Below are 27965 nucleotides of genomic sequence, written 5' to 3' on the forward strand. Positions count from 1 at the left end.
GTACGAAACGACGTAAAAACGTAACAGTTAAATATTTGCATATTCCGCTATGGAAGAACGTAGCGAGACATCTCGGGATGCGATTGGAGTCTCTGACTGGGATCGGAGCGTGCGCGGGTGCCCGCATGAGCAGGAGAGAGCAGAGGCGTCCAAATGATGCGGAAGTCCGCATGAGGACTGGATGGCGTTCGCGTTGCAAAATTCGACGATTGAGGAGCAGCGAGGTGTTTCCTCGAGCACAGAAAAATCATTAACTCCGATGTGTACTGTGAGACACTCTGACGCCTACGCAGGTCCATCAAGAATAAAAGACGGGGGCTGCTCACGGAGGGTGTGGTTCTGCTCCATGATAAAGCTCGTCCACACGTCTCCTGGCCAAATTCGAGTGGGAGGCGTTGGACCATCCGCCCTACAATCCGGACTAGTCGCCCTGCGATTTCCATGTGTTTGGTCCACTGAAGAAACACCTGAAAGGGAAGCTCTACAACTCGGACGACACACTCAAGGACGCTGTGAAAGACTGGGTCTCGTCAAGACCACATGAATTCTGGGAGCAAGGAATCCTGCGGCTTGTTCATCAGTGGGATCGCTGTGCACAGGCCTATGGTGTATATTTTGAATAAAATCTACATTTGTACCCACCGTGTCGTTTCGTACCTTTTCATTTGATCACCCCTTGTATGTTATAGCTTATTCGTATCAATCATTATGACTACTCGCATTGTCAAAGGTGTAATAAAATTTAAGTCTCTATTGAATGCAATTGCAAAATTCAGGTTGACTTGTTCGTATCAATTATTATTACTCACAATATCAACAGAGTGGTGAAGCTCTCAATAGCTCCAAGTATTTCAAATTCTAATAATTATTGAAATTAGTTATAAAATCCATATTATAACTAAATTCAATAAAGTTCAACCTACACATAAATTGATTTGCCGATATTAATTATTGTTATTAGTTACATTATCAACAGAATAATGTAACTCTCATTAATTCCTCGATAGTCGATTTCAAGTCTTTATCGAATTCAGTTGTAAAACCCATCTGTGTCAAACATAAGTTATTTAGCAGAATTCAGTTGTAAAGCTCATGTTCATGTCAACTATTACTCACCTTATCAACAGAGTAATGAAGCTTTTAATAAAGTTGTTGAAATTATTGTGAGATTTTAAATTGTGAGATTTCATGTCATTATTTTATTACAATAGAATTTAAATTATGCATGATGCTAGAGACTTTGCACATTTGTTTGTTTTCGTTTAAGTTGCAGATTTTCAATTTATAAATTTACTGATTAACATAAGCAAATAAATATTAACATATGTATTTAAAGAAAAACTAACATAAAATTTAAGAACAATGGATGTTGTTGTCGTAGGAATTTGAGGATGCAATTGTTCCTGTTTTCCAGTGACGCCACCTCCGGCCAAGAATTCGACTTTTGTCATACCCACACGTCACACCCGCTTATAGGAAAGACCCATTCACAATCCATTCATTAATCCACAGATCGTAATTTTGACAAAGCAATACCTCTAGGATTACTGAATTGGTGATTGATCATTCTCTGGTTCAGGGCAAAATTACGATCTGTGGATAAATGATTGTATGTATAAATGAGCAGTGACTTGTGTGTGGTAGAAGTCGTATTCTTGGCCATAGATGGTGCCACAGAAGAACAAGAAACGCAACCTCTGTCTCAAAATTCGCTTGGTTTCACCAAGCAGGCTTGTTAGTATAGTGGCAAGTAGCATTAGAAACAACAACAACAACTACAAAAAAACTCGATGAGAATTGATCAAATGTACGAATGCATAACGTACAAGAGAAAATAGCCCTCCTATGTTGAATCTCTTTTTGTCCTGACGCAAACCTTTGCTGTAACCCACATTTATGTACCCATCATTGTTTTTATTTTCTAAAGTTATCAACAGATGGCAGCACAAATCCAAAATAGCTTCCAAATAACGTTTAAAAACTATGAAGTTTATGGGAAATATAAGCTCACCGGACAAAAAATTAGTCACCCTAGTGCGCAAGCACCGATGAATCGTTATGTTTCCTTAGATGACGCTGTAGTCAAATGACGTGCTCAACTGCGTACCCACTGCCTCAACGTGATCAAAGGCAACTAGCCATCAGAGGAATATTTTTTGTTTAAAGCGGAAATTGTGTGTAAATATGAGTAAGGATGTGACAGGGTGGCAAAAAGGGGCAATTGTGTTTGGCCGTGTCTATGGTCATACGGTGAAAGAAGTTGCTGGATTTGTTGGTGCTTCAATGCGGACGTGTCAACAAGCTGTGGTGTAATACACGCTGTCACGAAAGACGACGTCAGAATTGTGGTCGTAAAAAGATCCTGCATTAAAAGGATCGAAGACGTGTGCCACGACTTGTCAATCACAATCACTTCCAAACCCGACAGAAATTTCTTCAGTTAGTGAATGAAGGACCATCCCAACCTGTTAGGGAGAAAACATTGAGACGGGAGCTGCATACAAAGAACATTTGGAGTCGAACACCTCGTAAGAGGCCATTGCTCACACAATCGCATAAAGCTCCGCGACTTCAGTGGGTTAGAAGTCACCGAACGTGGGCAGTTGCTGATTGGCGGTATGTAATATGGTCAAACGAATCACGTTTTTGCCTTTATTCAAATGATGCAGGTTGTTGAGTGCACGGAAGACCAGATGAAGTATTTCATCCTGACTGTGTGTAAGGTTAGGCTCAAGACGGAGGCGGGTCTGTCATGTTTTGGGGTTGTTTTACTTATTGTGGATTGAGTCCCCTCACTGAGGTGGCAACTAAAATGAACCAACATGTTCATTTGAACTCTCTGAATGATCAGGTGTTGCCTTTCAGTGAACATATTCATTAAGAGTACGCTGACGATTCCCTTATTTTTCAAGATGACAACACTAAATATCATCGGGCTGGAAGAATATGTGACTGGTTTTAGGAACACTCAGACACTCAATTACATCTCGACTGGCCTGCAAAATCACCTGATTTGAACCCCTTTACAAACTTGTGGGATATGTTGGAACAACGGGTAAGATGTCGAAATCAGCATCCTTACTATTTGGTGGATTTGTGCGATCAAATCCTCAGCGAGTGGCTTAAATTAAGATCGACATATCTGCAAAACCTTGTTGACTCACTTCTAATCGAATCCAGGCAATTATCAAATCCAGAGGTGATGTTACATGTTATTAAATGATGTTCTTTTATGATTTCTCTAAGGGTGACTAATTTTTGGTCCGGTGTGCTTACTTCCCACGGCATAATAAAGGGTTTAAGAAACCTAAACGTTAATCGCTTTTTCAACTTACATCTTCTTAAAACTATAAACAGGTAAATATACTTACAATAAGATCTTCTTGAAAATCTTTCAAACACTTTTTTGAGACTTGAGCATTTTCTTTGATTATTTTAGGAAATTCTTGATGCATAACGTAAATTTTGGCATTTAATTTCAACTCATCCTCTGAAAAATCAACTATACCAGATAAATAATAAATCCATTCGGTGACTCTTCTTAGTTTCGTCTTTAACTCCTCTAATTCAGTTTCCACAAAACTTTTCACAAAGTCCTAAACAAAAAGAAAACAGTTTAGTATATTGCAAAATGTTTGAAATTTTTTAGCATTTTAATTATATAATTTATCCAAAAACTAGAAATAAAATTTACATGTAACAAGTTTTATTTTCAATCAATAAAAATTCATTTATCCAGTTTTTATTAAAAAGTAAATTCAAAAAAAGAAGAAGAAAAAAGAAAAAAAACATCAAGTTTATTCTGTTTTAGGATTAGCTCTGCAAACTACAGAAACTTTTTGGTTGCAGATTTGGGGGTTCCTTGTCTAAAAAATGCCTAGAATTGCCTTATAAGATTATCATCTATAAATTTTAAGAAATAAATAACACATGTTACCTCAGGAAACTGTCCAGGAGCCATGAGTTCAATTCCCGCAGTCCTAAGGCTACCCGTGTACAAAACGAAGCATGTCGCTAAGTCCTCCAAGTTCCCGTAACAAATCAATACCTCTGAAAGTACTGGATCTGAGATTCATCATGCTCAGGTTCTAGTCAAAATTACGATTTGATGATGGATGGAAGCTTATATTGTTGGATGGATATTGTTTAAGTTTCCTCCCTGTGAAAAAGGCTGTGACGTGTGTGTGTGGGAAAAGTCGAATTCTTGGCCACAGATGGTGCCTCTGAAAAAACAAGTAGAAACGCACCCGTCTGCCTTAAAATAGGCTTCTCAGTATTGACAAGTGGCATAAGACAACAACATCTTTTAGTAGAAGCGCCGCGCAATTTTGAACCGCTCAAACGATGTGGAGAGCATCTTAGCTGGTATTTCTTTCTCCAAACTTCCACATCACAACCAGCGATAGGACTTTCAATCAAGACAGATTTAATGCGTACCTTGCTGCACGCTGATTGCCAAGATCGAACTCACAACCTACCAGCTGAGTGACCGAAAAAGTACTACACGGCAGGATGAACTTTTCTCTTCATTGGTATTTTAAAATTCTAAAGTTTAAAGAAAATGAAGTTCAGGTAAACCCATAATAAACAATAAAGTTTCAAAAGTCGAGAGTGTTTTCAAACTATCACAATGCAAACAAATTAATTATAGCAGAATTACGTTACTGTGCAATTCTGCCATCATTTGTTTGCATTTTGATAGTCTGAAAAAAAATAAGCATTTGAAATTTCATAGATTACTTTGGATTTAGGGGAGAATCGGGTAGCCCCGCCCACTTTCAATTTCATATGTATAGAATATTTTTTCAAGTCAATGGGCCATTGGACATTAATTGTTATATTAAAAAAGATTATTTTCAAAGTTTCAAGTATTTATGCAGCTGGTAACATGGTAAACAATAGTTTTGAAAATATGTTGAATACAGTAGTCATGAAATTAAGAAAAATTGGTTGAATGTTTCGATTAAACTTCATTTTAATACTAAAAAAAAACAATTTTTTCTCTACATACAGCATTAAAGTATGTAGTCTTAAGTTTAATTTGCACAAAGAAAGAAGTTTGTATGTAAAAAATTGTTCGATTAATTATAAATTTACAAAAAAATTTGGATTTCGGGTAGCCCCGCTCACATGAATCTCGGATATCACCGCCCAATTTTATTTCGTCGATAAATGTACGGTTGCAAAGATCATTATTTTATTGCTTCAAATTTGAATGTTATATGCATTTTTAACAACAAATATATGTTTTAATATTATATGAAACATAAATTTATATATTTAAAAATGAAAAATTAAATATTTTTAAAATGTAATTGATATATCCAAATTAAATTTAATATCAAGAAATCATAAATATTATGATAAGTTATTTGCTTACTTATTTATTTTCACTTATTTGCGAACGAATCAATCTACAGAAGCATTTGAATGCAATCAAAATACAAAGTGAATTTGTAATTTTATAAGAAGTATTTAATATTAAGTTTCTAAGAAGAGATCAACCAAATAAGTTTATATTGAAAAACAACTATTGTTATTGATTATTGTTACTTAAATTAAATTATTTTCGTTAAATATTTAATATAAATATATATTAATATTATAATATATTAATATACATTAATAATGATAAAAAGTATGACATTTGTTGTTATTAAATTATAGAATTCACTAAAAGTATATAAATATGTAATAAATAAAATAGTTTTGTGATAAAAATGATAAATGAGGTTTATCTATTGTCAATACATTGGTCATTCTCATTTACACCTGAAAAAATAGCCAAAAAACACAATTTTTGTAACTGGGCGGGGCTACCCGACACATTTTGAAAAGAGCTGAAAAAACATGTTTTTTTAAATTTCTATTTTTTTAAGTTTAACTATTCTTTTTTTGGTTTATTCTTTTTGCATTATTTAATTAGATGATAAAACAATAGAAACATACAAAAAATGTTGATTATTACTCAGTATTATACAGAAATATAAGCAATACTCCTTAAGTGAGCGGGGCTACCCGACTCTCTCCAACATGAAGTCACTTTTCTTTAAAACGCCAATGAGCAGAATTTACAGTGGAAAATTTCTCTTTTGGTATAATGTCCTCATAACCGACTGCGCTATAGTTCTTACGCATTAAAAATGTTACAACTCTTGATTTTTTTTTTAACATTTTGAGATACTTTGTGCTATGTAAGCAAGTAAAGCCCTAAAATGATCAAATGTACAATAATTTATGAATCTGTTATTAATTATATTTTCAAATACTTCAACAACAAAAATTACCAAGTCATTGCACAATGATTCATAATTTTCCTAAGAAAGAAATTAAGAGACAGACTTATGGGATTTTCTACCTACCTTTAGGTCAAACAGCTCTTTTGTATTGACTGGACGTCGTTTCAGTTGATATGTGATTGTTTCGTATTCTTCATTCAAGCTAAAAAAAATACATTCATTCAAGCTGAAAAACTTACAGGAAAATACAGTTGCTTAAAATCTATTGAGGATAGTTGGGGAGTGCAATATATATATATATATATATATATATATATATATATATATATATATATATATATATATATATATATATATATATATATATATATATATATATATATATATATATATATATATATATATATATATATATATATATATATATATAATACAAAAATTATAAATACTTTTGTATTAATAAAAGCATTAAAACTCTCTTCATAAAATGTCTTTGGTAAAGAATAGATGTAGAGATATTCTATTTTAGGACTTCAAGGCTGAAAACATACCAATGAATAATGATTAGATTTATATTTCAAAGGAGGAGTTATTTTTAGAATCTTTACCTCTTTCACCTCCATATTAGGAAGCATTAAATGATTTTCCATAATGCGTAGGGTTACAAGATATGCAGCTACTAAGCCTTTTTACCTTATTTTCTGTTAATATATAATGCAGGAGCAATAGTTTTTGCGTCTCTCTTTCAGCATGATGTGATCCTGATGAAATCTGTCGGAATAGTCCAAGAGTGTTGTCCACCCCCCTCCAGTGTGGAGAAATGGGTGTGAGCTATTACCACCAACAGCCTACCTTTAAATAAAACTATTGAATAAGTAGTATGGCTCACGACTGAATTATTTGAGCTAAACATAACTAATGATAACAGGGATGTAGCCCTGATATTGAGCCCTGTTATTATATATATATCCTTAACCTGATACTATTGCTCATCTCAAGCGTTTTTTAACTCAACACCAACAGTAAAAAACACCAACAGTAGACAAATGTAAAAATTTGGTTAGTAAAATCCGTTAATCGGAGTATTTGATGTCGTCGATCAACTGGACTTTACAGCTAATACCCACGAATCTGAATCTATACTCTGTTACAAGTTAAGAGAAAATCATTATCCCTATGGAGATATCCTGTTTGCTTCTAAACGCACGCTAAATGGATGCCAAACCCAGCGCAAACATATATCAGTATCACCAACTGTTTAAACGACGTTGCGCAGCCTACTTTTTTCCTACTTTCTTAAATTGTGTGAAATGAGGAAAATAAAACTTATTAAATAAAAGCTAATGCTTTCTTTTTGCTACTAAGAAAAATATCAAAATATCGTAACAAATCTTTCTGTTCGCAATTAAAGAAAGTGATGGGAGAATAATAAAGATTGTTTCGTGCAGACGTGATTTTCTCCTACAGCGAAACTAAAGATAAAAAAAATTTATCTCGAATTTAATTTGTTCGTATGTCAGCATATGACGCTCTATTTTCAGTGATCCAATCAAATCCAATGCTCTTGCAACGACATACAGTTGTCTCGTGTTCAAAACCGAATGTTCTCCTTATTCATCAAAATATGTCATCAAGTCTAGGGTACCAGTAAGGCTACTCTTAACTTTTATTTTATCAATATTTCTTTAATATGTATCGTAAAAGATAGCGCAAATTAATTTTCTGTCTGACGTGTTTAACTTCTAAAAGGCATTACATTATTTTTCAAACATATTTGTATAATTTAATAACTAAGTAAAATGAAATTATATGCAGTCGCAGATGATTACTTAAATCCGTAAAGGTATTTTCTTAGTTTGCAACGGAGTATAGGTAAGTTTCAAGCCACCACCATGAACTGAACTCTAAACAGCGGCAACTCAATGCCTTAACTACAGTACCATCGTAGCACAGATTTCAGGACAGGAGGCAGCATATTCACTAAAGTGTTCGCTTAAGCCGAGAAAGATCGCACAATTTTTTTAAGGAAGGCAATGTTCCATAGCATACTTATTTGTTCAACTTTCAGTGAAGATCTGAACTTAAAAGAGACTTAAAACTGTGAAAATGTTTCAGCTTACTTGGAGGTATCTGTAGAAAGTTTTTGTTTCAAGTGAGAGAGGAGGGACGAGAGCAAATCAGCCGAAGCCGAGATGAGCTGTTTAAATATTTCAGCGCATTCAATCACATACATCCCTCTCTTTGTCACTTTCATTTTCTCAAGTTGAGCAATCTCATGCTTCAGAGTAACATAGCGGTCGTACTTTTGTTTGAAATCATCAATTGATTTGTTATCAGTGTCAAGCAGGAATTCATTCAGTTCATTTTGAGCCTGGAAATTTTGAATAAAGGAAAGGGTTAACAACAGAACTAAGTAATATCAGTTTACGTACTTTTAAAATTATTAATAAAATCAGAGAAAAAGATAAAACTGATACGAAGTAAGATTTTAACATTTTTTTTAATTACAAATGTTGCAATTTCACCTAACGAGAGAAGGGTTTTGTGATTTGTTAATTTTTTTTGACAAAAGGGGGGAGAAAAGCTTACGTAAGACAAAATTTAAAAAATTCAAAAAAAATTGGAAAAAATTACATTTTGAAATATTTAGAATTTGAAATAAAAAATAATTTTGGGTAAAGAATTTAGAAAAACATTCTTCTTAGAGTTTGAGGTCAAGAGTTTTAACCAATAAGGTAAAGTACAAACAATTCATAAAGAATATTCTACTTAAATTTTGTTTTATGCAAAGTTGCTTCGTTTATTTGAGTTTAATCCAAAAATGAGGTTACTACGGTAAAAGTCGTCAAGGTTTAAGCGAAAAATAAGGGGTTACGACTGTCTTACGTAAGCATGGGAGGGCTTTGTGAATTGCTTTTGTTTACTTAAAAGGAGGAAGAGGAATTTAAAATTACTAAAAACAGGCTTACGTAAAATATTTGAACGACTCACAACAGGCAATAAAATACATTGAAATAATTTGTACCACTCTATTTCAATAAATAATCTTAAATGTGCAAAATTTTAGAATTCAAAGCATGTTATGGTCGACTGAATATTTTTGTTCGATAGACCATATAAGGGGACGGTTTTTAAGGAGGTAATAAATTTAGTAAACAGCTTTATGCTGCGTTGCTGTATTTCCGACAGCTGATGTTTTTAAATTCACTAAATGTTTTTATAACCTTCTTCCCTAATGTTTAATTTTTTTTTTAATTGCACTATACTCAACTACAAACAGATTCAAAAAATGTCAGACCAAAATCGATTAGCTAACCTAATGGTAATAGATTTTCATATAATAATTTTCTAAAATAATTGTTTCCAAAATTTGCATCTCCCTCTACGAACTTGTTATTACTACAAAAAAAATCGCATTTCATTTGAAGAATAATTCAAATTGGTTGATGATGCAAAATGTATAACGTTAATTGAAAAGGGGATATCTGCAAGTAACGTAGTGTGGGTATCTCGATCCTGAATGGTTGTTGAAACGTGGCATTTGTAAACGTTAACAACTGTTCTTTCCATTCCATTTCGAGTAAGCCAAGTTGGTCAATCATCGATTCTCCTAAGTGACACATTTTATATTCTTTTACAAATATTTTTTCACAATGATTATTTACTATATATTTCTTTCTTAACACAAAGACAGACATAAAGCCATTTAGACCATAAACAATTATGCATCGAAGTTGCCAGGTACACAAAACAAAAATATATCATGGTTACAATAAAATACAATTTAATTAACTTCAAGTTAAATAACATTCTAACTTATGTGGAGAATCTTAGCTCGATTTCAACACGCCATTTTGCTTATAAAAAATTAGCCGACACTGATGTCATAGGTCACATGCGTAGGTATACATGGTCTTTTTCTTGAAGTGCAAGTACCCAACTATAGGTTTGTAATGTTACAAAATAGAAAGATTTTGCGTAGAGTTGGCCTTGCGTTAATCGTAACCATAAACTTATTTTCTCACCTCTTAGCAATACTTCGATATGTAAGGAAATTTTCGAGCAAGCACTGTGAAGCCCAAATGGCGATAATGTTAGGGAAAAGGCTTTTCAAAATCTCTCTATTTATTCCACAATAATACTTATACCTGGATGAACAACCAAAATGTTTAGGTTTATTTAAAAGCAAAATATATTTGAAATTAACAATGATGTTATTCATAATATAAAATTTCAAAATATGGGTAGTAACATGAGTATGATACATTTTTTTAAACAAATCGTTATAAGAGCAATTAGATTTCTTACTTCATTAGTCAGTAGAAATTTATACTCCTCGAATTCTTCAACAAGGGTGAGGGCTTGTGTCCACTGCGCAAGAAGAGATTTTTCAGCTTTTTTTCTTATACTTTCGAGTACATTTTCGGGAAGTGCTGTCTTTAGATTGTATCTCGAAGATTCTACAGGATCCTAGAAAAATAAACACATCGGTGATATTTAAAAGATTATATATGTATATATAATGTCTTATAATTTATTCTATTTCATACATTCAATAAATTCTAATTGTTCAGTAATTTATTTATTGTTCTATAAATATTCTATTTCATGCAATCAATTTTCTCGAAATTGTTCTATAATTTATTTTATTTCATGCATTCAATCATTTCTAATTATTCTATAATTTATTTATTGTTCTATAAATATTTCATTTCATGGAATCAATATTTTCCAAATTGTTATAACAGGTAAATAAACAACTGCCTATGCAAATGTAATTTAGAAACCTAAGATACTAGATAAAACTCACTTCATCTAAACACATGTCTACTCGAGGAAAATAGGCCACAGACAGATGCATCAAAGTAAAGGGTTCACAAATTATTTTCACCAAATCAACAATGTCCGGTTCTAATTTATAATTCTCATCTACAAATGTCAGCTCCACTTTAAGAGCACCAATATTGACCTGAAATAGAATCATTGATTTCCATCAAGTCTTGTTAATTAAAGATAATTCTTTTTCAAGTCTCGTTAATTAAAAATATTATTAAAAATATATTTAACTAAATTTTGTCACGTATTTCTATTATATTTATTGTTCAATTAACTTTTTATCGCTGTAGATTATTTTTAATAAGATTTTTTTTAAATAATTATTCCAAGCAAACTTTTGTCACATATTTCTATTATATTTATCGTTCAATTAACTTCTTATCACTGTAGATTCTGAATTTTTTTAAAAAAATAATTAATCCAAGCAAAAAAAATACGCGTACAAAAAGTGGCTGTTGAATGAAAAGGACCAATTGGTATCAGTCACCGACTCATTAGATCTGAGGAAAAGCTTATTAGAGTCTATCGGCCACTGACTACTAACTGAAAATTTTAATTTTCAGGTCTAGCATTAGATAATCAATTTAAAATGTCCAAATGGTGCTTTGAGCAAAGTCTGACGTAAAAAAATGGGAGAAAATTGGAAAAGGAGGAAAGCTCATTAGAGTCCCCAAATTGGATAGTGATAACTGTGTGTACTTACATAAGAAAACCTATTGGGGGGATAGCAACCTAAAAGGAATGGGTCTCAGTCACATGCCCTGGGACAATAAGATCGTGAGTAATCCCTTCTCAATTTTACATAAGAGCGTAAATGGTATGAAAATATTTCTCATTTCTGTCAGTGCATTCGTATTTGGACAGAAAAATCAATTTTTTGCAACATATTACAAAATGTGGTTCATTTCTAAAGTAAAGAAAACATTTTCCAAAATAAGAGTGAAACAAAGTGTTTTCAGAATACTGAAAAATATTCATAATATTATATGTTTATTAAAAAAAATAATGATAAAATGCACATGGAGTGCATTTTTGATGAAAAAATGTACTGTCGGGACTACTAGCAAAAATGTTTAAAATCACTATTTGTTATATGACGGTTAATGACGGTAATGACGACGTCTGGAATTGGATAATGGCATCTAGTATTACATAAAAGAACGTTTAGAACTGATGTTTTTCAAAAATTAATAAATGCTTCCAGAGTGGCAAACAATTTTTAATAGTCATTTGTTATATTTAGTAGCCGTTGATGACTTCTACTTATGCCCTAAGTCAGATAGTATTGCATATAAGACGAAGTTAAGAGCTAATGTTTTTTGAAAAATAATAAGTGATTGCACAAGTTAGTGAGTGCTTCACTAAGGCAGTCAAGAAAATTGAAAAAAAAAGGAAATTACAACTACAAAATCAACAATACAAACAAAAAAGAAAGGGATTTTTGAAAAAGATAATGTGAAATAGTTTTGGCAAATAAAACTTCCTGAAGGAACCTTTGTAGAAATATCACCACAATGCTTGGTAATGTGAAAATACAAAATATTTTGAAAGTTGTAAAATCGTGATATCAAGGAGATAAGAACAACCTGAAAATTGCAGACTGCATCTTCATATTTGCAAAGGGATTCATAACAAAGTGATTTCAGCTGAGAAGTCATAATGGCAGCGACGCAGTTGAAAAATTGTGTCTTTCTTAGTATGATGCCCTTCTTAAGGCCAACCTTCATGGCACGCTGAACAAGAGGATACCACCTGAAAAGAAAATCATTGTTTGAGTTGGACGCTAATGTATTATGCATTATATTTTTAAAAAAAACACCTTAATAAAGTTTGGTATATCATACGAGGATTTTTTTTAAGTTGGGGCCTTTTGAAAATCAAAGCCAAACGAAAGAAAATTTTTAAGAATTATTTTCTATCCTATAAATTAATAATTTTAAGAATAATTTAAATTAATTTTCAGATTCTATATACGTTTCTCTTTTTTTCCAGCATAGTTGCCAAGTTTGTTTAAATTATCATATTTTACTACTAAATTTAGAATACCCTCTTCATACGAACTTGCCGCCTGCTCCGATAACCAAGAGGTCACTGTCGCTTTCATGCATTCGTCCTCGTTGTAGTGATTAGCGCCAAAATGATGTTTGAAACATCAGGAAAGATGAAAATCACTCAGCTCAAGATCTGGTCTGTAGGGAAGGGTGGTCCAAAACTTCCCATCTAAAAGAGTCTAATAAAGTTGGGATCTGAGCTGCGGTGAGAGAGATTGTCATAGAGTAGCAAAATTCCCAGTCATGATGACAGGGAATTTTGCTACTTCACAAATCTGCCAGTGAATGTATGCAGCAAACAAGTTTTTTGCCAACCAAAAACGCATCATTGACCGTTTCTCGTGCGTCACGGGTTATTTGTTAAATCTGAACATTTTAAAGACACAGAACGGAGCGTACAGTTTACCTACACAGCTGTAACTGGGCACAGTTGTTCCCAAGGAATGCCTGGACACGAGCACTCGTTGCGACGCATGCGTCACCTATTTTAACCGTCGTTGAACAGCCAACCCAATTTTATAGGTTTACAACTACTAATGTTCAACTCCATAGCCTTGTAATTTTGAACCCAATCCAGAAGACAAGGGAACTCCTGGATCGAGTATTGGGAGAAATTAGCCTTTGTGGAGGACTTTTGATGAAGCTAACCAGCATTTGTGTCACATTGAGAGGAAGACCACGAGAACCGCCCACGGTAAGCCTGACGGCCAGGGGACTCTAACCCATGATCCGTCTACCACTGAGGATATTTCACGTCAGCACTGGGGTCGATACAAGCCGGATGCAGAATTCGTATCGACTGGGGTTCGAACTCGGTTCGCCTCATTGGAAGGCGAACGCTCCATCCCCTTAGCCATCGCGGCTCATGGGTCACCTATTAGTGTAAACAATAAAGCGGCCCTTACTTCAGAATTAAGTTATGATTAAAGATGGGGTTTTCATGCACTAAGAAAATATATTTAGAGATGTGATGTACTGAGATAGATCTAGAGATCAGAGTTTCATGTGGTAGCTTGAAGAACAACAGAGAATCAATATTTTTTTATGTCATTTATATGTAAAACAAAATACGTTTTTGAGCTTGGCAACTTCTTTGGGTATAGTGATCAAACGAGTGTTTTATTTCCTAATAGGTTCCTCGCCCTCATTTTTGGATAAATTGCATTACAAGAATGAAAAATGTTCTGAGAAATACAGGGTGTTTGATATTGAATGGGACAAAAAGAATAACGCAGTGTGACTGCCGTAATGGACTTATTCAGCCGAAACAAATTTATTCTGCAACTACTATTATACAAGTTTTATTTGGCAACAGGGAAAAATCATCGAATGATGAACTCATCGCTAGAGGCGCTGTTAAACAAAATGTCGTCCATGCAGGAGAAAGCGTACTGCATTTTTGAATATGCCAAAACCTCCTCGGTAACTGTTGGGCAAAGACATTTTCCCACGAAATTTCGTAAAGAACCACCGCATCGGCATAACATAAGCAGGTGGGTGAAGCAATTCCAGGATACCGGCTGCTTATGCAAGAACAGAAGCCCAGGACGAAAAGAAACGAAACCCGAAGTCATGATTCATGAAAAAAATCCGTAAAGAAGAATTCGTGATTCGTTTTTACGGAGTCCCTCAAAATCAACGCCACGTGCAGATGCAGAACTGGCTGTCCCTCACACAACGGTGTGGCGTGTTTTACGGAATCGTCTCCAATTCAAGCCGTACAGATATCAGATGGTCCAGGCTTTAAAACCTACTGACAAACTGTTGCGTAAGAATTTCTGTGTAAAATTTCAAGAAAAGCTCGGCGTGAATGGTTTCGAGAACACACTGGTGTTTGCCGATGAAGCCACGTTCCACTTATGTGGCAAAGTTAATCGCCGTAATTTGCGATTTTGGGGAACGGAAAATGCCTAGGTAACGTTAGAACATCAGCGTGATTCTCCCAAGGTTTCGTTTTCTGCGCTTTATCAAACAGTTGTGTTTTTGGTCCATTTTTCTTTGCTGAAAAATCGATTAATGGGGACATTTACTAAGACATGCTCTCTGAGTGGTTGCTCCCCCAGCTGGAGGAAGCTGTTCCTGATTTAATTTTGCAGCAAGATGGTGCTCCCCCCACATTGGAATAACAACGTACGTGAATTCCTGAACGAACGTCTACCCCATCGCTGGATTGGCCGAGCTGGGCCACAGGATTTGACATGTCTTCATTGGCCGCCGAGATCACCAAACCTAACGTCCTGTGATTTTTTTTTCTCTGGGGTTTCGTTAAAGACAAGGTGTTTGTGCCTCCACTTCCTCAGGACTTAGAGAAACTGAAGAAGCGGATAACTGCAGTGTTGAACTCCATCACAGGGGATATGCTATCACGAGTGTGGCAGGATTACCGTGTAGACATTTGTCGTGTCACCGGAGGGGCACATATTGAACACCTGTAGAAACTTGAATAAATGTAGTTTTCAGGTAAATTTGAATTTTCTAAATATATTAATTATAACGTTTACAATCATGTTTTCTTTTTGTCCCATTCAATGTGAAACACTCAGTATTCAAAAAATGTTTCAAGAGTTTCTGCAAGAATTGAGATACATGAATGTTATGAAATACATTTTTTTTAAATGTCAGTTTATTTTCAGCGCAGTTTATTGTTATTTTTTAATTAAATATTTAATGTTTAACTAATTATCTTATTCAAACATATAGTTTTTATGGTACAAGGGTATAGCCTTAAATATGCTGACAGACGATATTTTAAGGGTGGAGAAGAGTTTCCGAAGATAAGTTACAAAATCAGGCACAAATACAAAGTCTTGTCTGAATAAATATACCGTTACATGTTTTTTGACATTTTATATTATTATTTTCCGAATTTAATACATTAAAATCAACTATGACTGAATGTTCAAAAGGTGATATGCTTTTTATAAAGATATTTCACTAGACCTGATACGCTCATGCACTGTTTCAAATGTTCATCAGAAAAAACTTTTGAACCTGTAGCTTCGGAGAAATTTTTTGTATCCAGATGGCAAAGTCATTCCTAAACTTTTAAAAACATCTTATACAAATGTTATTGACAGGGTTAGGATGTTGATAATAATAACATTTCTTTTTGCATTTATTGCTCCCTTCCATGGAACATCATTTGCGTTTTTTCTTTTTGGCCATTTTTAATATGTTTTAAATCGTTTTTGTTCAAATGGATAGATAATTTTAATTTTAAAAGCATTTTGCTTATTAATTAATTATTTCCTTTATAAACCATTGTGTGCATTGAGTCTTATTATTTTAAATGTTTTCCAATATCAAGTGCTGATTTTGTAGAGAGTTTTTTAAAATACAAAATTTTCTCTTGTGTACAATAGGCAATTTTTCATTACTCTGCAATTCTGATATTCTTGAGGATCATAACTAAAATAATAAATTCTTATAATAAATACAAGTCACGACTAATAATTTCTTTTAGAAAAAAAAGTTGAATGTTTTCAAACATCTTCTTATTTGTAGAGCATTTTTTATTGTTTTTTTATACTATCTTCTTTACATTTTCAGTAAATTTCAGGTTATCAACATCCTAGCCCTGATTACTAAGATGTAACAAATATTGTTTTGCACATTGCTGATACAATTGTTAAATGAAAAACCAAATTCACTTTTTGTAGAGGACATCTTGAACATTCAAAATCTCCATTTTAACAGCCTGAAGATAGGTGTCCACCTCGTACGGTTCATCTCTCTTCAATGAATTCTCTCTGAAGAATAAGAGTTTGGCACCAATGAGAAGCCACACTTCCTGAAGTCTCTGTATGCACTTGTTTGACAGAATATAGGAAGCAGACAACTTCTGGATCAATCTCTGCATGTGGACGGGGGTCACCTCGAAGGTGGCCATCTCTCGATAATATCTCGAATGAGGATCGTAGGCACATTTCTTTGCTCGAGTAGAGAACATGAGAGAATCAACTGAAATTATTGATATTTGTTTAGAGTGATTGAGCTACTTCATATGAAAAGAAAGACAAGTCACAAAATATGAAATATAAAAAAAAGACGGCAAATTTATGATTAAATATAATGAGTCATTCCTTGTTTTAGGTACTACTTCCTTTTTTAAAAAACATCACGCCATAAGAAATGACACGCGAAACCTAAATTATAAATTAGTTTATATATAAGAGGTTTGTAATCACACTTTTTTACATTTTAAAAGTCACAATAAGCAAAAACGTAAACTCCTTAAGGGTCGCAAAATAATATTTAAACAAATAAGAAACAAAGTTGACAACTGTCACATTATTAGTGAAAAAGGCGGGTGGTGAAACATCAAAACGAGCTTGATAAAAAATTTAGAGATGTTTCCAACTTCTGATTTCTACCTGTTTACTTTTTTTCATTGAACAGCAGATCCAACTTTGAGTTTGCAAAGGTTCAACTACCAGAATTACAAGGCAACGTGATTTTGAGTCCGGTCTTGAAGACAAGAATTCTCTTGAATCAAGCATTGGGAAAAATTCCAGTATTCAAAATCAAGTATTAGGAGAAATTTGCTTTCGTGGAGAACTTCTGGATGGAACTAATCCGCATTTGAGTTACATGGAGAGAAAAACCACGAACCTCCCACGGTTAGCCCGACGGCAAGGAAATTCTAATCCATGATCTGTCTACAATTGAAGTTATTTTACGCCTGCACTGTGGTCGATGCGAGCTGAATTCCTATCAACCAGCCTCCGCTGGAAGTCGAGACAGGCAGCGAGCGCTCTATCCCCCGAGCCACCGCGGCTCATTCACTTCAACTTAATGCTTTGAGACCTTCAGAAGTGCGTTTTTAAGTTTCCTCTCCTTAAGATTATATTACGACTCCTCAAATGTAAATACTTTTTTATATTCACTTTACACAATATATATATATATATATATATATATATATATATATATATATATATATATATATATATATATATATATATATATATATGCATTGGTATATATATATATATATATATATATGTATATATATATATATATGCAAGTAAAATCAGTTGAATTATTGCATTCACCAAACCCTTAGCTCCTGTATTCTACTGCAAAACAAGCACTTAAATCATGCGCTGTTTGTGCATTATAATTTTACTTGATTTATCCCTTCAACTATGGTGAATCGAAAAAGCACCTTTACACAACTATTGCTACGGCACAAAAAAAGTAGAATAAGGTCAAAATAATATCAAAATTTTCTAAGACGAAATTATATTTTTATTTGCTTATTGTTTTCTGAAATTTTGGAAGAAAAAAAAGGAAATTCGGATATTTTTGTATTTTTTTAAGTAGCAAAATGTTTTACTTTTAAAAAACCTGCTATTAATTTAGGAGAACTCAGATAAATTAATAATTCAAAAAAAATTTAATTTGTGTTCTTAAAATTGCAAACTCTTAATATTTATAGTTTTTAAATTTAAACTATAATATTTATAGTTCATAATATTCTATCTTAAAGTTCTTAAAATTCCACATTTAACATTATTACATTTTTTTTTGTATATGGTACATCTGTACTTAATTAATTAAAAACGTCTTAAAACATTCAGAAAAAAAATTTTTAACTTTAAAAGTTGCACAAACAGAACACGAAACCTATGCTCAAAAATTTTGGAAAAAGCTATCTAAAATCTATCTTTTAATCTAACAACTTTTTGTACGCTCTATAACGATAGTGAAACGAAATAATAATATTATTGAACAACTAAGTTACTATTAAGTTACTTTAAGTTAAAGACGAAAACAGAAAATACCTGTGGCTTTCTTAATAATCCATATATATTCTGTTTCAACCTGGCTTATGATTTTCTTTAATTCTTTTTCCATATTCATCTGCGTAAAATATAATGCACGGTCAGGAGTTAATATGCTAATATTGAGCTAAACTTTTTTTTTTTTTTGTATTAATAAGTCTAGACTAAATTTTAAAAAATACAGTAGTCAGGGCCTCCTGTTTATTCCATCTGTTTATATATATATATACATTCCCCTGTAAACAAACTCAATTTTACTTAACTTAAAGATTAAAATTTAGTTTGCTTTGAGGGAAGTTGAAAAGTAGTTAATTAGCCTGCAAAGAAAAAAATAAATCTGAGGGAACGGGTTAGGAATTTTCTGACTATTCTTCGTTTGACAATCGAACAATCTGAGAGAGTTTCTGAAAAAATATAGTTCTCAAAAAAAACTTGAAAATTTTTGCTACCTCCTTATGAATTTTTATTTCCAAATTCAGAAAAAAAAAATGCTGTAAATTTTTAGAAATTCTTACCTTTAAATGATCCGGAACAACACTTAAAATCTTTTCAATGTTGACTTTTGTTAGTGGAGCCACTGCATCGTTGGGAATGAGCTTCCTCAAATAATATTCATATTTCTAAAATAATGGAAAGATGATTAACAGAAAGTGTACAGTGCGCAAAATTTAAAAAAACAGACCACCCTGAATAACTTGTGATCTAATGGTTGGATCTTCACATTCTACGACTCTACCTTAAGGGTTTAAAGAAGTGGCCGCAAATATATATTGATTAATTAGTGCAGACGATATTTTAATTTACAAAATCAGACAAAAAGACGTACTTTCTTTGAATAAACATACCTTTGTTCCGATAGATTCAGTTTCAGAAAATATAGAAGGTAGCCTCAATCTAGGAAAAATGGTTCTAATAGTTTGGTCAGGAGAGCGATCCAAAGTTTGGCCCCTTAATGTTAATTTCACTTTTTGCGTATTTCGCCATATCTCGAGAATTTTTTTAACGAATTTTTAAAACATTTGCATACTAATATAAAATTTATTTAGTCAAAAATAATCCAATGTAAAAACAACATTCAGTAGGTATTTTTTTATTAATTTATTTTTTATTAGTTTATTTTATAATAGTCGACATTTTTTTTTAATTGCAAAGTATACAATTTTTCATATAATTTGAAATAATGTATTTTTATATTGCAAAATTCAAAATTTGAGCAAAATTGGTCGATTAGTTCCTGAGAAATTGAATTTTAAAAATACTGCTTTTTCAAAATTGTATTTTGCCATTTAAAATTGTATTACTTTAAATGATGGCAAAAATTGTATACCTTATAATTCATAATTTTTTCGACTATTATTAAATAAAAAAATAAAAAATAAATAAATACATAGTACTAAAAGTAATATTTTTCTTTGAATTGTCTCTGGATGAACGAATTTTATGATTGCGTACAAAAATTTTGTAATTCGCTTCAAAATTTCCCGAGGTATGGGGTAATATGCAAAAAGTAAAATTAACATTAAGGGGTCAAAACTTTGGACCTCTCTCCTGACCCAACTATTGGGACACTTTTTCCTCGATTGCGGCCTATATTTTGAGGGTAAATCCATCGAAACAAAGGTATGTTTATTTAGAAAAAGTACGTTTTATTGTCTAATTTCGTAACTTAAAAATATCATCTGCACTAATAAATTAGCATAGTTGAGGTCACCCCTCGAACCATTAGGATTGAGTCTTAGAACGTGAAGATCCGATCATTAGATCAAAAGTTATTAAGGGTGGTCCGTTTTTTATTTTGCGCACTGTACATATTATTTACATGTTAGGGAAAATAGAGAACCAAAACTTACAAGCCATTGCTTCTCTTCAGGTGTCAATCTAGATGACTTTGAAGAGGGGTCTACTGCATCTTGATCCGGCCTATACAAAAGAAATTATTATTTTTATTCTATTACATTATTTTTGTCCTGTCTATGGTTTTTCTATCCAGTTATAAAAGATTATTTTTCAACTTTTTTAAGTTCATTTTTAAATAAAAATAAACTTGTAATAAACTAAACAATTTTCCCATGTGACTCTCTACGTTGCTTTCTAATTTTGTCTTCCTTACTTCACATTGTTATGTATTACATATTTGCAATAAAAAATATTTACAAAATAATAAAAAAAAATTTACAAAATTATACAAATATTTTCAAATTTGAACATTATCTTCTTCTGAAGGACTACACGTCCCGGGAAGTACAATCCTAGAATAAGGGATAAAAATAACACAGAACTAAACTACATTCTAAAATTTGATAACTAACAATCCGCTCTGCGAGGCACACTTATATTTATGTAGGCTTGGCGACGACATCCCAGAACTTTCAACACGATTCTAGCATAACTCTGTAAATATTAGTGCCAAGATTATCGCCAAGTCGCCAAAAATGTCACCAAACCGAATCTTCTATAAGTAAATACAATAGGCTGCCACCCTTTTTACAACTTTAATTCTTCAGATGAAAAATTAAAAACATTAATGACAGTAAAATACAGTAGACTTGGAATGCGCAGTCAGATAGCCATAAGCTATTTGTTGGAGTGGTTTGTTACTCCTCTGAATACATTAAGTTAACAGAATTAAGTTTCGGTCGTGTGGTGGCAACAGACATTTTCTTTTCAGATAACGTAAGTGACGTCATCCGTGCATATAATTATGGAATCTGTATATAAGCCATGCATTGTTGTAAGCATGGGATCTTGTCTTAGTTCTTGTCTTGTCTCTTCACTATGTCACGTCACTGTGTTGTTGTTTCTGGTGACGTACCAGCATTTTTGTTAAGATGTATTTATGTTTAAATATCTTCAGTTGTACGCTGTATCGAGATGGTACTGTATGGAATAAAGAAATGTTTAAATCTTCAAGTTTCTTTATGTGAGTTAACACTTTCACTCACTACTGTGCTACTCCGCTAACGCATCAATAGTTGGTTATGGGCCTTCGAACCCGCAAACCTTTAGTCTGGAATATCGAATGAATAGACTAATAACGAGTGGAAATAAGTCTTCAATTTTCAATATGGCTGAGTCTACTGATGGAACAGTTTTTGCCTTTCCAAAGCTCGGAGATTTTAATTATGGAAGCTGGAAAATTGACATGAAAGTTTTGCTAATGGAAAAAGGATGTTGGGACTTTATAACTGGAAAAGAAATACCACTTGATGATACAGCAGCTGAGAGAGACAAATTGGCCTATCTTCTACGAAAACAACGAGCCTATACGACAATTTACATGGGAATCGAGCGAAAATACCAATCCCTGATTGCTGATACCGAAGACGGGAAGACAGCTTGGGAAACGCTGAAAGTAAACTTTGAACCTACGTCGAGAGCTCGTTTGGCTGGTTTAGTCGATGATTTCTTTAGCACAAGATTTTCACCCGACGAAGAAACGATCGGAATATATAGCAAAAGAATGTTGGAGAAGAATAAACAAATTGAGGATGCTGGATTTAAATTGCCTTCAATATTAGTGTGTTTTCAGCTGATAAGATATCTGCCTTCTGAATATGATAATTTGGTACAGATTCTTTACAGAGTAAAAGATGAAGAATTTACGATCAATTCAATTACTAAGCAACTAATTACGGAATCTGGAAGGATTGAACTGAAACAAAAAGACGAAAATAAAATTACGTTTGTGAATGATGCTTATTCAACTAAAGTTCAAAAGGGTGATTATAAAAGACAAGCAGAGAATAAGAAAAACTTCAGTGGAAGCAGTCTGGACCGTAACAAGAAAACCGAAGTAACAAATCCTCGTCGTTCTGTAGTATGTAAGTTCTGTGAAAAATTGGGTCACACTGAGGATAAATGCTACAAGAAAGTGAATGTGCAACGTCGAAAGAAAGTTTTTTTATGTGAAAAGGACTATTCAAGCCTGAATGAAAAATTGGAATCTATGTGTGTGGAATCGTCTGATACTAATCAATTCATAGGAGAATTTCTAGTAGATACTGCAGCAACATCTCACATCTGTAGAGAAAGAGAATGGTTTTCCTGGTATAAAGAGATTACACCGACAGAAGTTCTAGTTGGTGACACAAATAGCTCAACCATTGCCATTGGTGTCGGAGATATTGACTTTACTATATTGGACATTAAAGGTAAGGTGGAAATTACTTTAAAAAATGTTCTATATGTGCCCAACATGAGGCGTAATTTGATTAGTGGAGCGAAAATTGATATTGCTGGTAACTATGTTGAATGGGGCCGCAATAAAATGGTAATTTTTGATAAATTTGATAATTATATGTTCACTGTAAACAGAAAAGATAAATTATATGTTTTGAATGGATATCCAACAAAATTTAAAGATAAACTTAACGAAAGTATTGATAGTAAGAATATAGCTTTAATTTCAACTTTAAATTTAGATATTGTACACAGACGATTCTGTCATGTGAATATGCCATTAATTCAAAGTATGAGTAAAAATAATGTAGTAAAAGGCATTGAAAACTTAAGTAAAAGTAAAAACGAAAATTGTACTAGTTGTAAAATTGCCAAATCGACTAGGGTATCTTTAAAACGAAATCGTATTTATCATAGAACTACTAAAACTTGTTTAGAAAGAGTGCATTGTGATTTATGGGGACCTTCTCCCGTAAACTCTTTAGGTGGTAACAAATATTTCTTATCTTGTATTGATGATTTTTCTCGTAAAGTTGAAGTATATGTTATAAAAAGTAAAATCGAAGTTTTCGAATGTTTTAAGAAATATTTAGCTAAGTGTGAAAGGGAAACTAATCTTAAGTTAAAATGTGTCAGAACTGATAACGGGCTAGAGTTTTGCCATAAAGAATTTGAAAAGTTCTTAAGCAATCTCGGAATTAAAATCGAAAGGACTAATGTATATACTCCAGAAATGAACGGGATAGCAGAAAAGTTTAATAGAAGTGCAATGGACGCGGTAAGAGCAATGTTACATGATAGTGGGTTACAACCCAAATTTTGGGGGGAAGCTTTGTTAGCTTTCGTGCATACCAAAAACAGATGCGAGCATAAACTAACTAATCATTTAAGTCCAATTGAAATATGGTCATGTTTTAAACCTTCAGTAAGACACTTTAAAATTTTTGGATCACTAGCTTATGTACATATTCCCAAAATTAATCGAAATAAACTTCAACCTAGAGCTAAACTTGGAATTGTTGTAGGATATGCTGTACGAACCAAAGGGTACAGAATTTTTATTCCGAACGATAGGAAAGTAATTGAAACAATTCATGTTAGTATTGATGAAACCAAAAAGGGTGTAGAAACTTTATTTGGGAAAAATAAATCATTTGAATATGTTAAATTCAACCTAAATTTGAGAAACGAGCTAGATAACTTTGATAATGAATCTAGTAATGATAAAACTGCGTTAGATAAAGTAAGTCCTATTGATATCGAAAAGTGGGAAAGGAAAGAATGTCCACGAACTAAAAGTAAAAGAATAGATGTATTTTATTATCCTCCTTCAAGTAAACTAAGACTTAGATCTTTAAATGATGTTAAAAAGTATTGTGAGAAAAACAAACTTTCTTTTGAACCTGAGAAATTTTCATTTAAAGCAAAAAGTAAACATCCTAATAACGTAACTAAAAGTTCAAGTAGTGAGGAAGATTTAAATTCAAATGAGGATTTCGAATACGAGTGTCATTTTTCTGAATTTCCCAAAACTTTTAAGGATACACAAATTTGCAAAGATAAAGAAAAATGGGATTTTGCTATGAGTGAAGAACTCAAAATGATTGAAAAACGCAAAGTGTGGGAGTTAGTAGATCTTCCTAAAAACACTAAAGTGATAGGCACTAAATGGGTTTACACTGTTAAACGTGATGAAAATAATAGACCTAAGAAATATAAAGCTAGACTTGTTGCTTTGGGATTTAAACAAAGAGCAGGTATTGATTATGGAGAAACATTTTCTCCTGTTGTTAACTTTTCAATTATTAAATTGTTATTTATTTTATTAGTATCAATGTTAAACTGGTGTCATTATCAAGTCGATGTAAAGTCTGCATACTTGTATGGTAATTTATCGGAACCTGTATATGTTAAACAACCTCCAGGATATATTGTTAAAGGTCATGAAGGTAAAGTTTATTTATTGCATAAATCCTTATACGGGCTACATCAAAGTAGTCGATATTGGAACTTTGAACTGGATAGTATATTTAAAGATTTAAAATTTGAGAAATTAAAATGGTTAAATTGTGTTTATAAACGTAAGAATACTATTTTAATTGTGTATGTTGATGATATTGTAATTTTTGGTAAAACACAAATTGATGTTAATAATGCTATTTCACTAATTAAAAGTAAATTAGAATTAACTGAATTAGGTCAGGTAAAATATTTGTTAGGTGTAAATTTTGATATGAACAATGGTGCTTTATTAATGCATCAAAATACGTATATTGAGAAATTAAGGATAAAGTTTAAAGAACTTCCAAAGTCTGATGTTAGTCTTCCGATAAAACTCGGATGTAAACTTCCTGAAAAAATAAATGAAAGTGATATTGTTGAAAACGACTTAATGAAACGATTTCAATATCGAACATTAATCGGCTGTTTAACCTTTTTAGCTGATCGTACGAGACCTGATATTAGTTTTTCAGTAAATTTGATGTCTCAATTTTCAAATGGTTATACGTTCGAACATTGGAAAATCGTGGTTGATTTAATGAATTATGTATTTAACACTAAGGATTACAAAATTAATTTAAGTAAAGCTAATAATTTAAATTTAATTTGTTTTTCTGATGCTAATTGGGGCTGTAGTTTAAGTAATCGCCATTCAACTAGTGGATATTTAATAAAATTTGGAGATGTAGTTTGTAGCTGGCGTTCTAGTAAACAAAAATGTATTGCCCTTAGCTCAATGGAATCTGAATTTGTTGCCTTATGTGAAAGTATGAAAGAAACAGTTTGGTTTTCTAGAGTAATTAATGAACTTAGTATTCTGCCTGACAAAATTGTACCAAAAGTGTTTTGTGATAATCAGGCTGCTATACATTTCTCTAGAAATAATTGTGAAAATTTTAAGACAAAACATATAGATATTCGATATAAATTTATTCGACAACTTATTGAAGAAAATCTAGTAGAATTAGCTTTTATTCATTCTAAGAATAACTTAGCAGATTTCCTAACAAAACCATTAATGGGTAATAAATTTAAAGAAATTGTGAATAATATATTTTTCTCTGATATAGATCACACGACCGTGGGGCCGTATGTTGGAGTGGTTTGTTACTCCTCTGAATACATTAAGTTAACAGAATTAAGTTTCGGTCGTGTGGTGGCAACAGACATTTTCTTTTCAGATAACGTAAGTGACGTCATCCGTGCATATAATTATGGAATCTGTATATAAGCCATGCATTGTTGTAAGCATGGGATCTTGTCTTAGTTCTTGTCTTGTCTCTTCACTATGTCACGTCACTGTGTTGTTGTTTCTGGTGACGTACCAGAATTTTTGTTAAGATGTATTTATGTTTAAATATCTTCAGTTGTACGCTGTATCGAGATGGTACTGTATGGAATAAAGAAATGTTTAAATCTTCAAGTTTCTTTATGTGAGTTAACACTTTCACTCACTACTGTGCTACTCCGCTAACGCATCAACACTATTGACAACCTTTAATTTTAATTATAATTACCTAATTCTTGTAATTGAAAAATAATTTCAAACTTTTGCTTTAAAACTTAAATGTATCATGGACAGACTGGCAGACCAAACTAAATCATTTTGTTTAAGCATACTGCAAATAAATGCATGGACATTCATTTAACTTAACTTGCTGAACAGTGAATTACATTACATGGTGATCTCTATTGATTCTATGCTAAATTAAATGAGTCCCGCAGTGGACTGATCGTTAAGACACGGTTCAGTCTGCGGTCCACTTGGATCAGTCTGCGTAGGGACCGAGGGTGTGCGGTATTGGTCCTCGTTAAACTGTGCCACCGCAAAGTGCTCGACTTCGCGCGCAGGTCGTCAGGCTACCAAAGCGGGGGTGCCATCCCCTCCGCAGAGGATCAAAATTGTGATGGCATGTCTTCGGATCATCCTCCGGGATGTTTCCCAGATCGTCGCCAATAGCCCATTGTGCAACTCTAGTGCGACGTAAAACAACAACAACAACAGCTAAATGAAATGAATAAAGCCTACTTAAATGCACGTATAAGAGAGGAGCGAAACTCTTCCCGCTTTTGCAGCATTCCAAAGAAGTAACCCATGCCTTTCTGTTTCAATCTTCTTTTTTTTAATAGCCGCTGGTGCTCTCCTGTAAATAAGAATTCTCAATGATCACAATATTTATTCAATCAAAATTATACGAAATCTTTGAAATTTATACTTTGGAGCAAATGTCTTTTCGCATTACGTCCATTTGCAACATTCGAAAAATGCTCAAGAGAATAAAGCAACAAAGAGGTGCATGCATACAGCTAGAATTTTTTTTTTTTTTTAAATCTGATAATCTTTTACCTGGTTTTTTAAATTTGACCTAGAATATCCATTCATTTTATACAAAAGAAAGAGAAATTTATTAGTATAAAGAATTTAACAATAAATCATGAAATTGGGTACTTGCACTTCAAGAAGAAGAAGACCTCAAGTACCCACACATGTGACCTCTGACGTCAGCGCCAAACAATCTTTATCAGCAAAATGGCGAATTAAAGTTGAGCTGAATTTCCCTACATAAGTTAGAATGTTAGTTAACATTAGATACAGAGGCGTATCGCACATCAAATGAATTGAAGTATAATTCTTTTGGCGATACTTCTTTTACTTTACATAGATTTATTATTTGTTCATGTATTTTATTGTAACGGTGATATATTTTTTGTTTTGTGTACCTGGCAACTTCGAGGCATCATTAGTTTGTTTATGTTCCACGTGGCTTCGTGCCTGTCTTTGTGTTAAGTCTCTGTATAAATATATGGTGAAGGAATCGAAATCTTTATCATTTTTTTTAAGAGAATTTAGAATGTGTCACTTTGAGAATTGA

General features: G+C 32.8%; 1 protein-coding gene across 2 annotated transcripts; it reads right to left on the reverse strand.

Moving 5' to 3' along the window:
- Positions 1-3347: 3347 nt before the first annotated feature.
- Positions 3348-27236, reverse strand: LOC139425553 (dynein axonemal heavy chain 7-like). Of its 2 annotated transcripts, XM_087149734.1 has the most exons (10): positions 27122-27236; positions 20763-20832; positions 19428-19532; positions 16777-17086; positions 12662-12827; positions 11050-11208; positions 10548-10709; positions 8360-8610; positions 6363-6441; positions 3348-3596 (listed from the first exon to the last, which is right to left on the reverse strand). In XM_087149734.1, the coding sequence occupies exons 4-10, from the start codon at positions 17073-17075 to the stop codon at positions 3348-3350; spliced, it is 1365 nt and encodes a 454-aa protein (XP_087005860.1). In that variant the 5' UTR covers positions 17076-17086; positions 19428-19532; positions 20763-20832; positions 27122-27236. The 2 variants fall into 2 exon arrangements, with proteins under 2 accessions (XP_087005860.1, XP_087005859.1); XM_087149733.1 differs by lacking the exons at positions 19428-19532; positions 20763-20832; positions 27122-27236 and adding an exon at positions 18913-18987.
- Between the last annotated feature and the right edge of the window lie 729 nt (positions 27237-27965).

Source organism: Parasteatoda tepidariorum, chromosome 8 (assembly GCF_982258835.1).
Source record: "Parasteatoda tepidariorum strain Cologne lab strain chromosome 8, Ptep-v5.0, whole genome shotgun sequence".
NCBI classification, from domain to species: Eukaryota; Metazoa; Arthropoda; class Arachnida; order Araneae; family Theridiidae; genus Parasteatoda; species Parasteatoda tepidariorum.

What these genes read in the sequence shown, in the direction of transcription:
- LOC139425553 (XM_087149733.1), bottom strand. Translation starts at nt 18,985, where the DNA reads ATGGAAAAAGAATTAAAGAAAATCATAAGCCAGGTTGAAACAGAATAT. An exon ending in GATTATTAAGAAAGCCACAG is followed by an intron (nt 17,087 to 18,912) that starts GTATTTTCTGTT and finishes CAATAATTTCAG; the next exon opens with TTGATTCTCTCATGTTCTCT. An exon ending in AAGAGCTGTTTGACCTAAAG is followed by an intron (nt 3,597 to 6,362) that starts GTAGGTAGAAAA and finishes CTTTTTGTTTAG; the next exon opens with GACTTTGTGAAAAGTTTTGT.